This window comes from Peromyscus californicus, unplaced genomic scaffold (assembly GCF_007827085.1).
Source record: "Peromyscus californicus insignis strain IS unplaced genomic scaffold, ASM782708v3 Scaffold_21__1_contigs__length_65335640, whole genome shotgun sequence".
Lineage (NCBI taxonomy): Eukaryota > Metazoa > Chordata > Mammalia > Rodentia > Cricetidae > Peromyscus > Peromyscus californicus.
The window spans coordinates 16323834-16339569 of record NW_026294514.1 but is presented as its reverse complement, the minus strand read 5'-3'; the positions used below and the strand labels follow the sequence as shown (position 1 = coordinate 16339569).

The 15736-nt window shown below is 50.1% G+C and overlaps 1 protein-coding gene and 1 long non-coding RNA gene across 4 annotated transcripts in view; one reads left to right on the top strand and one right to left on the bottom strand.

The window, feature by feature from the left end:
- Positions 1-10160, bottom strand: part of Nrp2 (neuropilin 2) — a 120436-nt gene extending 110276 nt beyond the window's left edge. Inside the window, exon 1 of one of the 3 annotated variants that reach the window (XM_052749632.1) lies at positions 8615-10160. In XM_052749632.1, the coding sequence (XP_052605592.1) occupies positions 8615-8687 (73 nt within the window). In that variant the 5' untranslated portion in view covers positions 8688-10160. The remainder of the gene's footprint in view (positions 1-8614) is intronic. The other 2 variants (XM_052749633.1, XM_052749634.1) reach the window with 2 other exon arrangements.
- LOC128117589 (uncharacterized) lies at positions 8808-14433 on the top strand. The gene is made up of 2 exons (XR_008220842.1): positions 8808-8922; positions 13095-14433. It is a non-coding gene; the product is annotated as an uncharacterized LOC128117589 (long non-coding RNA).
- Positions 14434-15736: the final 1303 nt, after the last annotated feature.

Below are 15736 nucleotides of genomic sequence, written 5' to 3'. Positions count from 1 at the left end.
CCGTGTTATTTGTCATCTTATATCATAAACAAATGCAATTCCAATAGGGCAGCCGATATAATGTCATTAGTTTGTATTTATGTCCTTTCTTTTTCCAGACCTCACTGCAAATGCAGTTTTGATGCCATTGATGAGAGATCTGGGATTACAAATCCTGACCGTTTTAACAGACATTTGGGAAAGGAAATAGAAGAAGAATAATTTTTGAGGTCCCTCCAAAAACCAAAGGAAGGGAGGGGGAGCTAATAAAAAAAATATATATATATATATATATATATATATTTATATTCAGTTATTTTGATGAACTAAAGCTTAGGTTGAAATGTCAATTGTTCCCCCTTGGTTAGCACATGAAACTTGAACTCCCTGGCCCTGCATTAAGCCCAAGCCACTATTTCTAACTTTATTGGCAATTATTTCTAACCATGTATTCTACACTACAGCTTCCCTAAACAAACCCAGCGAGCATGTCTCTGCTCCCACTCCCCCCCCCCCCCCCGCCCCGAACGCTTTCTTTACTGGAAATCTCTCCCGTCTAGGACCCTTCTTCACCTCCACACCAGGAGAGCCAGGGACTACCTCTCCCTTCTCTGTACCTCAAAAGCTGGAAGAGTTCAGATGACCTCATCCACTCTGCTACACCACCAGCCACCTGAGGCCGAGGATCCTTCCCCATCCATCCTTGGCAAGTCCTATGCCATCAAGCCCAGCATCTTTCCCAACTGTCAGATTCAATGAGATTTCGCCAATTAAGTAATTAAGAAGAAACTAGAATAATACTATTTTATCACAATAGAGTATCACTAGATCTCAAAAATTCATTTTAGCACAAATTATAAAACACCAGCCACTACCCTTCCCTTCCTATCGTTGACTGCTATTAAATACAGATTTTAAAATGGTGGATTAATCACCTGGGGTAATAACATGAAGGCACAGACCAAGGTGGACTTAATGTGAACTAGATCTCCAAGGACACCCTAAGTTTAGGTCATGATGAAGTTCAGCGAATACACACGTTATATCTAGCAGTAGCAAACATAATATTTTCCCTGAAGCTTTTTGTTGATTATTTATCATTTGTTGTTCCTTCTCACTTGAGAAGGTAACTTCCAAATACTTGTTTATCAGTAGCCCTGGCAAGACACCAAACTACAACAGCGTCATCAGTGAGCCATTCCTGGTAGGTGGGTTTTCTCCTGCGTGACTTCAACTCGCCCCTCTCCACTCCATCTGTCCTGTGCCTTTATCTCTGGCTCCTACTATGCCTTCAGGGTACATCTGTTTTATTTTCCCCCATTTATTCTCACAATTATTATTATCATTTGGTCCAGTAATTTGCAATTCCCTTTATCTTCTTCAAGGACTGGCTCTCTCCAGAACCTAATCGCTACTTATCAGAACATCTTTGGGGGCTGGGAGCAGGGTACCAGAGACCTCTCTCTCTCTCTCTCTCTCTCTCTCTCCCTTCTCTTCCCTTCCTCCCTCCCTCCCTCAGATGGCCAGGAGCCATCTGTATACTTGTATACTGCAAGCTACTGGGAAGAACTTCCCTTTTATTCCCACTCATCCCCTCTTTTTTTCTGGATTAGATTATGCCTCTTTTATGAAGACCCAGAGGGAAATGGGACTATTAAGGGTCTTGCTGGGTAAAAGCTATTTTGTTTTTCTGATGACTTTTTTTTTTTTTTTTTTTGAGTTCAGTCGCTGAGGGGACTTGATGCCAGAGGAGAAGTTATTACAAATTGGAAAGAGTGCCTTAAACACAGCATTCCCTGCTGAGCACACTTTCAGTCAGGAAGGATGGAAAGGGGTGGGGGAGGGGAGGAACAGAAAGAAAAAAAAAGACAGATTTAAAGGGGGAGGGAAAGAGAGAACATGGAAAATAGAATAAGGAGGAAAAAGGATGCAAAGAGGAGACATCCCTTTGCTGACATGAGATCCAGCGGGAGGGACCGCCCTGTGAAGAACTAACTTTGTGAAGGAGATAAGCTGGTGCTTACAAAACCCAGACAAAGGTTTAGTGGGAGAGCTGCTGAGCCTGAATCAATCTCATAAAAACAAAACAAACTTCCCACAGTTGTTGGAGAGCGCTCTGTGTGAGCATGAGATGGTTAGCCCCACCGGAGCTATCTCCAAGATGGAATGAGGTCAGAATAGGTTCATCAAGCATGGAGTCTATGTGATGTCATGCAGCACAGCCACCCTGAGTAGGGACTGTTACCAAACACAGCCTTTACAGATCAGGAAACCGAGGCACAAGGCGATTCAGTGCTCTGGTGGCACAGAGTACTTAGAATACAGGGCTGGCAACCGGCTGAGCTGGACTGTAAACCTGGACGACATGGCGGCTCCCAGTTATTGAGACAGACGCCAAGCAATCCAAGGCCAGTGCTCTCAAGCTCCGTGACACTTACTGGTGGCACTTAGGGAAAGATAAATATTTTGCCCCGTTTAACACTCCTTTTCTCTGCCCATGCCAGTGACTGGCCAGTGTGAACAATGAGGGATGTGTTCAAGGCTGGGTGTGAGCAGTCTGGAGCACTAACACCTTCCCCATGGCCGGCATAACTCAGGCTCCCTGGCTCCCTGTGATGTGGGTGCTCTTTCCTGTATTCTGGAAGCTCTGCGTGGGGTGTAGGGGAGGGTGGTAGGATGCTCAGGTCTGCAGTCACGTTTCACAGCATCACAGATTTTTTTTTTTTTTTTGTCAACACCCATTCCTCCCCTTTCTTCTCCAGCCTGCAGCAGCTTCTCTGTCCCAACTGCCACGTTGTTATTGTTCTACTGGAGAGAAGCAGCATTTTCAGAAATGGGGGATTTATTTTTATAGCACAGCTGGTCTGCCAAAGGTCACATAATTTGGCAACATTCCCAGTGGTTAAAAATTAATTTCTCCTTATTAATACAACCAAGGTCCCATAGGATAGAGGCTCAGTCTTATCTAAACTTGACAGCTTCCTAAACCTTTAGAAGCTTTCTCCTGGGCCAGCCACAGGACAAGGCCAGTGTGTCCTGGAATCCAACCCCACTAAACCTTGCCTGGGAATGAAACCGTTAAATATTGGGCCCTTTCTCTATAAGGCAGATAGTCTTGAGAAATGCAGCTGGACCCCAGAGTTGGGGGAGAGAGGGGTATGGGACACACACAACTTCTGCAGTGTCTTCCAGAAATGGGTTAATCATCCTCTTCAAAAGCTAGCAGTAAGTGAATCCTTCCCTGGAAGGATTAGGACAATGGCTAACTCCTGGGGCTCAAAAATCACATCTGCTGTTTGAGGTGGATACCTTATCTGGCCAGTGATGGCCAGATGATAAAATACCTCAAATATGTTCATACCGCCATGAACTCCGGCTCCAAGGTCACTTTTTAGGACTCCTTCGTTCAAGGAATTTCAAATGTGTTATGCTTGTCAAAAGACAAAACAACAGTAAATTTGGGTCTGGGTACATTGGCTTTCCTATTTGATTCATAATTTGGCAACTTGTCATTCTACGGAAGGAGCAAGGCTTCGATCAGCCAAGCAGGGGTGGGTGCAGGTGTTTTATAGAGAAGATGGCTGAGCAAACAAGTTACTCTTCTTACCTGGATAAGGCAAAGGGGACTTCAAATCCAACTGATTCAGATAACAAAGCCTCCTTCTCATTGGTGGCTGGGACTCTGCCGTTTTGTTTTTATTTTTAAATCGGCCCAGTTCAGAGTTCAGTTGGAAACATGGCCAGGACTTAGCACGAGGGCTTCCAATTGGATTTGGTCTCATCTGCTGGCTGCTGAAAGGGCCAATCGGAGACAATGCCCATCCATTTTACTTAGCATGCTTCGTGCTTTCTACAAAGGAAACAATCCCACCTTCCTATCTTTCCAAACTGGATCTTTGGGGAACATGTTCTGAAAACTGCCAGTGAGCCTGGCTCTGGGATTCTGTCAACTCAGAAATGTCCCACACTTGGTCAGTTCACTCTTTTAATTGCTTGAATGAAGAGTTGAACGAGATGGAAAACACCTCAGCTTCTTCCTCCCCGCCCCCTCCCCCTCCTCAATAACTGTTGCTTGCACTCACGCCTCATTGCGTAGGAACTGGTCTTTGCACTCTCCACTTTTCCTAGACCTTTCTGGTGGAACCTGAAGAATGCCCATCCATTGAACAGCAGGGGGCTGGAGCCATTTGGTAGACCGCAGGGGTCCTGTCGGGAGAGCCCAGCCTCCAGTCCCTGCAGCTTTCCAATCTCACACTTTGCCAGTCGAGTGCTTTGAGGGCTCCGTGGGATGACATAAAACCCCACACTGGAGGCGCTGCTGGGCACTCGCTCTTCTACCTGGTGCATCCTGGACAAGTAAGGGCTTGCCTAAAGCCCTGTGGGGCGCTCTCCTGTTTTATACTGTGTTCTCAGTTGGCAACTGGTTACAGCCTCATCGCCTCCAGTGCTAGCTTCTGGGGAAAAGGTGACCGGGCACTTACTTATTGAGGGCAGGAGACCAGGCCCCAGAGCTCTGAGTAGGCTGTCTGTTTGGAATCCGGGAGTTTACAGTTTTACTTGTAAATGATTATACCCATCCGCAGCCATGAAACATTTTGGGAGAGACAGTCTGAAATACTCATCAAACCCCATATCAAGTCCTTGGACTATCACTGCTGCTCTTAGTGGATTTGTTTGACCTCGGACCTGTCTCCCACAGCCAATTTACACCTCTTATCTGATCACCCAGCTCAGACTGAAGGTTGAATTGACCGAGTCAGTCCGTGTCCATGGCAATGGTGTTAAAGGCCACCACAGATCAAAGCTCTCCTGGAGTAAGAAGGAAGGGGGAGATGGTTATGGGGGTCTGGCTTCTTTTGGCCCCAAGCCATGGGTCTCGTGGGGCTGGGGGAGGAGGGGGCGTAGACAGTAAGCCTGGGAGTTGCCACCTTCTGAAAAACCCACGGCAGGAACCGAGCGATTTCCTGGGTAGAACGCAAGCCCCAGCGGATCCTTTCTAACACAGCAGTTTACTGGCCCGGCGCTGCTGGATACGGCTAGCGCCAGGGGGCTCTCCTCTCTGTCAGAAACTGAAAAGAAAGGAGGCAGAGGGAGCGAGCTGAGCAGGGAGTCCACGCCAATAAACCCGAGCGTCCACTCCCTTCCCTTCCAGAAGAAATTCAACCGGAGCCGCAGAAGCTGCGGCAGGGGTGGGAGGATCGGTTAAGAGATCTGGAAAGCTGATTCCACTGCGCACCCCCGCTCCCAGCCCCCGGAGATGTCCAGAGTGTCGCTCAATCCGTCCCACGCCCCCTCACACACGCAACGCCCACCTTAGGACAGTCGGTCGACTTGTGCCCTCCACCCTGATGCTGCCCTAGGGGCCGGTGGGACACACTAGCGACGCGGCCGCCAGTCCGAGGCGAAGGGTGGGGGCAGCCGTTTAATCACAGCGCGTCTCGCCTCCATTAACTTGTGTTGATATTAAAAAGAAATCAATCAGGGAAACTAAAGCATCGGTCGTGAACACTGTATTTCCCCCCCCCCCCCACGTGGACACGGGCTGCCAGGAAAGGGAAGGGGGGAGGCGTGCAACCCGCCAGCAGGTAACTGCAGTGGTTGCTCTGGAGGACAGCAGCAGCCACGACCTAACTTTCTGGCATTGGGCAGCATCAGGGAAATGCCGCAGGCTTCTACCCGGGGGTGTCCTAACTCCGGAGGAGGAGGAGGGGACCGGCCTGGAGAAGTCCTAGGCGGCCGATTTAGTGGAGGCTGTAGCCTTGGTTCTGCTTTTGCTGGGAATATTTTTTTGCCTAATAGAATGTTTATGGATTGCTTGGCTCTGTTTCTGCTGCGTAGCCCAAACAAATCGATGCGGCGGTAGGGACCGCTCTGGGGGGATGGGGATGGGGATGGGGGTGGGTGGGAGCGCTGGGGGGCGCCCACGTCTCGGCCACGTGGATGCCCGCGCCGCGTGCTCTTCACCTGTTCCTGCGCTCAGGCGGACGCTAGCCGCACTGTGCTCCCGCAGGCTGGGCAAGCGGCGCGCATTCCTGCGGCTTAGGCTGCCTAGCTGCTTCCCGCCTCTCTCCGCCCTCGGTGCTGCAATCCCATCCGGGCTTCCTGCCTCCCTAGCCTGGGTTAGCGCGGGGATCCTTCGCGCCTCAGGCCCCCAGCCTCTCTGCCAGCCGGTTCTCCAGGGGCTGCGGCGAGCTTGCAGAGCCTAGTGCAGCGTGGGGGGCAGGAGGGGGCGCTCCGAGCTGGCACAGCCCAGCTGCCCAGAGTTCGCCAGCCCCGGGCGGGAGGCTACGCGCCTGGGAGCCGGATGCACGGTGCCCACATCGCCTTCCAGCGGCCAGGGACCGTCCGGGTATTTGCTCAGTTGCCCCCCCCCCCCCACACGTGTGCCCGCCACCTTCTTCCCTGGCTTCCTTCTCGGAATAGGTTCCCGCTGCCGCCGTAGTGCCGGGACCAACCCACCTCCTGGCGGGCGCACATAGGGTGAGTCAGAGGTCTAGCTTGGCCTCGCCCTTAGCCACCCGGGCTAAGTCTCTGGGTACCAATCCGTTGCTCGATTGAAACCGTGACCGGCGATCGATCGCCTTTTCGGGGACTCGGATAATATCTACTCTGGGCGGGTCCCACCCCCGGGTCCGAGATTGCCCGCCGGCTTAGTGGGTGACCTGCTTCGCACTCCGCGCTTTAGAGCTTCTACACTGGAAGTGACGCAGCGAGACCAGGGATTGGGATGGGAGGGGGCTCTGCAGAGAGCGCGGGAGGCAGGTGGCAGAGCAGGAGTGGGTCCGAGCGGGTGTCGTACACACACACACACACAGGAACGTACACATACTCCACGCGGCGCTCAGGGACAGATGTGCGAACATCTGGGATAGGAGATGGTCCCCGAGTCTTCACAGTCCCTTTCGCTCCGCACATCACAGGGAGCCTGAAGTTGTATGCGTGGTGTGTGTGCCCGTGGGCGCGCACTCGCGCACCCGGGCCTACCGGAGTCCGCTCCTGAATACATAATATACCGTGGGCATTCTCAAGGAGCGCGCGTGTGTGCGCGCGCACGCACAGACATATATACACATACCCAGCAAACCACACACATACATAATTTACGCAGCATTCAGGTTCGTGGGAGGTAATTTAATTTCAATTCAAGCTGGGAATTCAGAATTAAGGCAAGACCGAATGCGAGGCCCAGAAAATTTCCCCAGGACGGACCTGCACCCATCCTTTAGCTCATGCTTACAGCTGCCTTTACCAGTTACCGCAGAGAAGGAGCTGGAAAGGCTTGGATTTGAGTCTCAAAGGCATCCCCCGCTTCCCCCCGCAAACCCTCAAAAGATAGCAGAAATAAAACTCATATATCTCCCACACGAGTGGCTGTAGGTGTGTGTTGGGGAAGGGACAAGAAGCTTGGCAGACACTAAGCGTTCTCCTCAGGACCGGCTAAGCACGGTGCGGGGATGCCAGGGTGGCTGGAGGGAGCGAGTCCCTTCACTGCGGCTGGCTGTCACCTCCCAAGCGCCTCGAGGTAAAAGCACTTCTCTGAGTTTTTGTCTTTACCTTCCTCCCTCCCTCCCCTCACCATTTCCTTGGTAGATGGAATCCCATTCACAATCACCTGTAGCAGCACTGCTAAGAGTTTCATCAGGTTCCAGACACTGCCTGAGAGCGGAGAAAAGCATCCCCTCCCAACACACACACACACACCCTGAAGCAATTCCAGGGAGGAAGAACCGCATTCCCTGAGACCAGAGACCTGTTTTCAGGGAGGTATCCCTTGCCGCACTCCACAAAGGCCGGCCCTGGACTATCCTAGGCCCCACTGTGCTTACTTCTCTCTACAGCCTGTGTCCACACACCCTTTTGGGCAGTGCTTGAGACTAAATTCCACTCAAAAGTTTCTAACCACTTCACAAGACTGAGAGACCTTCCAGGGGCATGCAGTTTCTTTTATCTTTTTAGTACATTTTTAAAGAACATGATTTGCTTTCCCAGAAAACACATGGATTCAGGATAGAGTGGGGTCTACCAACTGCCCACGGGAAAGCCCATCTCAGCCGCAAAGCTAACTTGCTCCACTAGCTCTTCAGCCCTCGGATTCTGGGATGTACCCACCCATTCTGCAAAGAATCCACACATCTGAAAACCAAAGCTAGACTCTTGCTTTTTTTCCCCCTCAAGCCCTTCAGCTAACATTGCTCAATGTAGCTAAGTAGAGGGAATGCAAATGATTTATATTTCACTGGCTAGGTTGAAGAAACTCAAGGGAGATGTGTTCTGCTTCAAGACAGGAAAAAAAAAATCCCCAAAACTGTAATGCAAAGGCTTTGTAGTATTTTTAAACCTTTGATTCAGTCCATATGTGACATCTGAACACCGCCAAATTCTGTTACAAAACACACACACACACACACACACACACACACACACACACACACACACACACACTCCTAGCAAGAGAGAAAAGTTGGGTTTAGCAGCCCTGGTGGTGTAAAGAGGGTCGGCTGAGTTCTCCCTTTAAATTATTGAGTATTGAGGGAGCCTCCTCCTGAGTGGTTTTGCGTGGCCTCTCTGCGTTAGCAGTCGCCTTTAAAGCGGGGGAAACATGTAAAAATAATAGAAAAACTTTGAGGGGGCTTACCTGGTTGGCTTCTCACTTTGTGTCCTGAAAAGTACAGAGCTAAGAAAACCCAGGTAAGAGGGAACATATCCATTCTTGAAAGAGAGGCTTTCTCCAGGGCTAGGCTTGTGGAATCTCGTATAATTATGTCTTTGTGTTTTTCCTCTCTCTAATTTTCTTCCTTGTGGTGTCTTCTGGAAAGGTCTCTAATGGCCAGCGTTTCCCTCCTGGGTCCTGATGGCCCGTCTGTCTTCACCTTTAATTCTTGCTGGAATCCCCACCTCACTAGGAGAGAGCTTCTGGAATCAGCAAAGAGGGAGCAAGCTGGGGTAAGCGGGGGACCGGTTTTCTCTTCAAACCCAAACGCGTCTATGTTCTCTCCAGTTCCTCAAAGTGTCATTTCCTTTATCCTACAACATCACGAGGGGTTCCCGAAAGCCAAGCGTACAATAATAGTAATACTAATAAAAATCAAAGCCAAGACTTGCCCTGGGCATTACACGGCCCCCAGGCAGCTGTGTGATCTCAGAGGCGCAAACTGACACAGGTCCCCCCCCCCGGCAGCACCCGGGACACACACGCGGGCAGAGACACCGAGCGCTGGACAGGCGGAGTGGGGGAGGCAGCCAGCCTCCGGGCTCTTGTCCTCGCCGGGTTCCCTCAGCGGGAGCCTCCCCCGGCGGCAGCGGCTACACCCGCTTGGCCAGTCTCTCGAGGGGAGCGCGAGGCAGGAAGCGGCGGCTGCCGGTGCTGCTGCTGGTGCTGCTGCGGGTGCGGCGGCGGCGGCGGCGGCGGCGGCGGCGGCGGCGGCTGGGATCGCCCGCGAGTGTGCGAGCGGCTCTCCGAGTTCGCTGGCGCCCGCCCTCACCTCCACCTCGCCCAGCGGCCGGCCGAGTGTCTGCGCTTCTGAGGATGTGCCGGGGGCGGGCTGCGGGCTGATGCCTCGCTCGCCTCCTCTGCCTCCCCTCCGGCTCCCCCCTCGCCTTTTCAGGCCGAGCAGCATGTGGATGTCAGAGCCGCGGCAGAGCGATCCGATTACGCGCCGGCTCAGGGCCCGCCCCTTCTGTGTTCCTGATTAAAGAGGCAGCGGCGGAGGCGCGCGGCGCAGAGCCCAGGGCCGCGGCACCCGGCTCGGGCGGGGCGCTGGTGGCTCACCACCCCGCGGCCGCGCGCGATCCAAGTTAAGGTGCCTCGCACCCCGCCGCCCCTCCGCCAGCCCCGCACCTCCCTCCCGCCCTGCGCACCTCGGTGCGGGGCTGCGGGTGTGTCACACCCCGAGGAAGGAGCGCCCTCCCTTTAGGGGCGCGCTGCCCCTGCCGGGAGGGAAACTCCGCGGAGCTCGGGAAATGCTTGTCCCCCCCTAAATTCCCAGACTCGGGTGCCACACACGCAGAATCCGACACAATGCCACCTGCAATGGCGTTGCAGGAGGAGTTTGGGTGGCGGACTGTGTTTGGGGTAGGGAGACAGTCGGCGGCTCAAGCCATGTGTTCCCAGAGGCAGCCGTGCGTGGAGGCGACACACACCGTCAGCCCTAGCTGAGGGCAAACCCCCAATACTCCTTGTGTTTACTACTCAGATCCTTTGTTGGGTCCCAAACAGACTCCTCTGCTATCTGGGTAAGGATTTGCTTACCCCTGTCCCCTTAACTTGTAGTCATCTTAAGACGAAGAACGATTTTATTCAATAAAGAATTTTCTCCAGGCAATTAAGTTGTTCCCCCGGCCACCCAACACACCTTCAAGCTTCTGCGCACAGCACAGGTACATGAAGGCCTCTTGGAATGCAACTGTAACTACTTCTGCTCATGTTTCCCCAAGGAAATGTGGTCACAGTGTTGACAGAAAGAAAATAGCATTATGTTAACTATTTTTAAGTGGAGGCATGAAAACTGTCTAAAGGTGCTTATAAGCTAACAGTTGGGGGAACACTTGGGTCTTTGTTTCTGAGGGTGGCTTGGTGATCCCCATCATGTTCACCGGGCATCATTCTTTACCATGATCAAGATTCAACAGAACACGCCTGGCTAACAGTGCGATCCCGTTCTTAGCAGCCTGCAGATTAAGGAATAGAAAGTTTGGGTGACAAGGAACACACACATCTGACGATACCATTTTCTCCCTGGCTTGGACTTGAGGATTCTTCTGGGTGGTTTCTGTCCTTATCTGGACTTGCCATTAGCTTTGTTGATCACATTCGGTGTTTGAAAAATCTGTAACTCTCACTTAACTGTTGTTTACACGGAGATAAACCCAAACAAAATTGAATCAGAAGTGATTTGCAACTAGTTGAATGATGCCAGAGGGGATTTTACAGGGGAAGTCCACAGGCCGAGTACCACATGGTTAATCTTAGATGCCTGACTGCAAAGGGTAGGTGTCAGAGGCCTCTTGAGTTCTGCCAGAAAGCACCCCCCCCCCCCCACGGGCCGCTTTTAATTCCCTTCCTTCTCCCTTTCCCTTCCCTGTTTGCTTTTCTAGGCTCAAGAGAAAATCCGTATCACTAAAAGCTCCAGCTTTACGTTTTCCTGGTTTAAAGTCCGGTTGTAAAGTCCCAAACACTTGATGGAGGAAGGGAGAAGTCTAGATTTTGGACTTCAAGCACAGATCCCAGTTTGTGTTGCTGCCAAAATACTGTTCTAAGGGTAAATAACTGCACTCACGGTGTCTGCAAGGAAAGAGTTACTAAGTGTCACCGCCCCCACAGCTCTCCAGGCATACCAAACCATTCCAGCTCGCACTAGACCTCCATACAGCCGGGTTCTGAGAACACAACAAATAGGGTTTGTTTAAAGGGCACGGACAAGACAGGAGAAAGAAAACCAAAGTCCATTGGGAAACCGTAAGGATGACAGCCCTGGACTGCTGGCCGGGGGGCCTCAGGCTTGAGGACTCCCATCTGGCTTCTTTCAGGGTTCTCCACTGGGTTCTGGGAGAAGTTAGAAGTTTCAGTGCTCTGTTCTTGGATCCTGTTTCCGGCATTATGGATCTTCGTTGTTTTTTTCAGACGTGTCCTAAAGGGGGCGCTAACTTGCTTCCTGGGAGCCTCCGTGCCTCTGCAGGCAAGACTTCATTCACTGCCGTCCACTGGAGTGAAGGCCTCATTTTCTGCAGATGGCCTGGGGAGAAGCCTTGGTTCCCAGCCCTGGGGACTCCAAGTGGCCAGGTCTTTTTCAATCCTCTAGGGGGCAGCACTCAATAAATAATGCCCATGCCACCAAAGGCCTCTACACGTGGTGGCGAGCTCTTGCCTTCTCAAAGGGTTTCAGCAGAGCAGGAAAAATTCAGAATCAGGCTATTCTCCTCCGGCCCACTCTAAACAGTATCTCATTGACCTCTGGAAGGCTTAGAATTGCTTTCACCTAGGACTTCCAAGGATTCCAGAGCAGAACCTAAAGTCCTACGCGTGTCACATGGCAAAGGGGTCTGCTTTAGGGAAAGTTTCCAGGCTGTGGCTGGCTCGGGCCTATCTACATTGTTTTTATCTGGAATGGAATTGGAGGGGTCTGCAGCCATGGGTTTGGCTTTAACCAGAGGTAAAGGTGGTTGAAGAACCAGGTTCCACACTTCTCTGTGTGCGTCCACATCCCCGATTCTTGCTCATGAAAAGACCTGGATAGTTTTCTGAAACAATGGTTTTGTGAACAGAAACACTACACTGGCCCCAAACAGCTAATAGTGAAGCTGGGATTCCTGACCACATCTCTCGCTCAGCTGGGATGAGATGTTCATATCATTTTCCTTAATTGTGGAATACTAATAGATAATTATATCCTGCATTCCTTTGATGGAGAGGAGTGGGTTGGGGGAACATAAAGAAAATTTCTAGATGATGCTAAAAGAAAGCTGTCCCCAGCTACTCCCTGTGGAAAGTTAAGGTAACCCCAGCTTTACAGTCCTAAACTCAAGGGACATTAGAATCACAGAAGGCAGGTGTTAAAAATCCAGGTCCCTGGGCACCAGCCTCCTGCAGCTGGGATTCCCTAGGTCTGGAATGATTTCTGGGCATTGTTCCCCCCGACCCCCCCCCCCCCCCCCACACACACACATTTTAGGTGATTCTGTTGCAAAGACCCATAGGCCAATTAAACAATAATTTTGATGTATGCCATTTACTGAACAGCTTTCAATATGTCTTCTATTGAAGGATATTTGAAGAATTAGTCCCTTCATACTTCCTCTTTGAATGCTTTTCAGATGGGGTCTGATGTTTCAGATTTCTGGAGATCCCCATCAAGAACATATTCACTAAAGTGCCAAAATGGTGTGGGTCCTGGCCTTACCTTGTGATTTTGAGAAGCAGTGGGCCTAGACTACTTGGAATCCACTTAAGAGGTGACCTGGGGTAGGGGGAGAGTTGCAGCAACATGCTCAAAGGACCAGTTAGTGGGTTTGTGGAGCTGGATTCAGCCTTTTCCCCACACGACCATGGGTTGCTGCTCGCAGCCTCTTCCGGTGCGGTTTTCGGTTTGTGTTCATCAGATTGTATTAACTGCTCATAGATGCGTGACTACGTGGGGACATGGAAACCAGACAGGCGCGGGGCTCTGCCTCCTGGGAACACAGGATCTGAAGGCTCCAGAAGTTTCTTGATTCCACAGTAGACACCACCTGTCACATGGTGCTCCCTTATCGGAGGCCTCGCATCGACAAGCTCTCACCCTGAAAGGGAGAGATAGGAGGCATGATTGCATCTTAATCTGTAATTTACTGCTCGGTCCCAGTTAGTGTTTAGCTCCAGCTGTCTCAGAAGCGAACCTTGGGTTAAAATGTAATAGATGCTCATTTTGTATTCTCTCTCTTGTTTGACGTTGAAGTCCGGTTCTGATCAATAGGTGTCTACCCCCCCCCCAGCCCTGCGTCCCTGCACACACACACACACACACACACACACACACACACACACACACACACTCAACACACTTATTTTGAAAACAATCATTTGTTTTCCTCAACCTGAACACCACCTATTTGTTTCTTTTTGATGTTGTATTTGGTGGGTTCCGAGAATCCTTGCAGATTTTCATGAAATCTTGAAATCTTCTCCATTCCAAATTGTGTGTGTGTGTGTGTGTGTGTGTGTGTGTGTGTGTGTGTGTGTGTGTCTTGGTCTGTCTTCCTCAGTCATAGACCTAAATCTGATTTACAGGGAACCTTGTAAATAAAAAGAAGAATAAGAAAACGACAACAAAATGCAAAATGTATTCAAACATCCCTTGGCAGGGGAAGCTCCTTCTCTCTCTTTGGCTTCCTCAAGAGGCAAGGGTCCCTCTGCTATGATAATTTATATACATTTGGAGCTTTGGAACATCAAAAAGACCCAGCCCACCAACCCTTTCCTTTAAAGGAACATTTTCCAAAGCATCTACCCACCATGATGGAGAACCTATGCTTTTTATCTAGTGTTGTGTAAGGCTTCCCTCTGAGATCACAACATCCTGGCAGGGAAGTTCTTTAAATGGAAGGGAAACAACTCAAAATGACCTCAGGAAGCTCCTGAAACTGAGCAGATTCACTAGGCCCCTCCCTGCCCGAGTAAATCAAAGTACTGAGAGAGTCTTCCTAAGGCAGTAGGAAGCTGAGCTGCAAAGAAGACTCTGAGATCAGATCGTGTTCCTGGGAGAGGTTTAGACCAGAGTCACTTGGAAGGGACACTCTCCAACCTGTTGAGTGGCCTGCAGGCTGTGCGCTGAGCTCCAGGCTCCCAGCTTTGTGAGCTGTCACCCATGCTGGGGTGGGCTTTGGTGATGCAGCTGCCTTTGGGTCATTTCTGCTCCTGTAAGTAATCCCTCACCCACATTCCTGTAAGTAACCCCAATAAAACTCACTGGTTCACCAAGATGGACTTTGGTGGTATCCTTACTTTGTGTCCCTTTCTATTGTGGGGTCCCTGTCTGGGGTGATTAGACCTACCTGTGTGTTGCCTCTCCCCAGATAAAGTTTTGTCATACATTATTCTGCTTTTCTGTATATGAATCGTGGCTAGGATGACCAAGGGACTGGACTATAGGTTGTATTTCATCCTACTAATCTACATTTGATTTGTGTTTACCACCTACCATGTTGGACAGAGCAGCCTTTGATCTGGAGCTGGACATTTGCCATGGAAACCCAGCAAACTCCACATCCTTACAACTCTGAGTCTCCCACACTTGTTTGCCAAAGGGGAAATCTCAGCATCCCTGGAAGCTCTGGCTGCCAAGGCATAGCTTGAAAATGCAGGGAGGGGTCTGTTTGACCAGAGAAAGACACAGCTCATACTGTCTAATATGTGCCCTTGCTCAGCTTTCTTAAATGAGCATTCCAGAATATTCATGGGAAATCAGGGTTATCCTAGTACTCCGTGACTTCCTGACTGGAGCTCCAGCCCATGAAGACCCCGCAGGGAGCAGGGAAGGCAGCTGAATCCTGGGGACCGAGAAGATCTTGAACCTGGCTGTCCTTGTGATGTCTGTTAGTCACCCACTGAATGGGGGGTTGGTTTAAGTGACTTTTACTCTTACTTGGCTTGATATTTGGTTCACAACTCTTTCCTAATCCTATTCTCACTGTGAACTTAAAACAATTTCATTGGCTGAAATTAATATTCATCCCTAATGCAGTAATGTATGAATGGGGGTATTCCACAAGCATTATAAAGTTGAATGTTGAATGTCCTTGTGAATTTACAGTGTGTATGTGATTGGAGATGTTAGAGTTACAATCTCAAATATATATAGGATTATATATATATATATATATATATATATATATATATTTGCCACCATAATGTAACAACAACAAATATGGTGGCAAATAAATATATAAATATATATATATAAAATCTCAAATTTATATCTATCTATCTATCTATCTATCTATCTATCTATCTATCTATTTCAGGAATCTTGTTTGGAGCTAAAAGTCCTCCCACTCTTATTAAATTCTCAGGCTAATTTTCTTGGGAGTTTGACTTCTGCATCCCTGAGAGCATGTTGCCTTTCTTCCTTTAGCATGCAGACACACTCTATCAACCCCTTAAAGAACTGTAACAGAGTTTTCTGGTGGTGTTGTTATTTGGTATTGCTGTTTTCAGATTTGTAACCTGTGACTTCTGGTGCCTTAATTAGGCATCTACATGTCAGGTGGTTGTTACATTATGGTG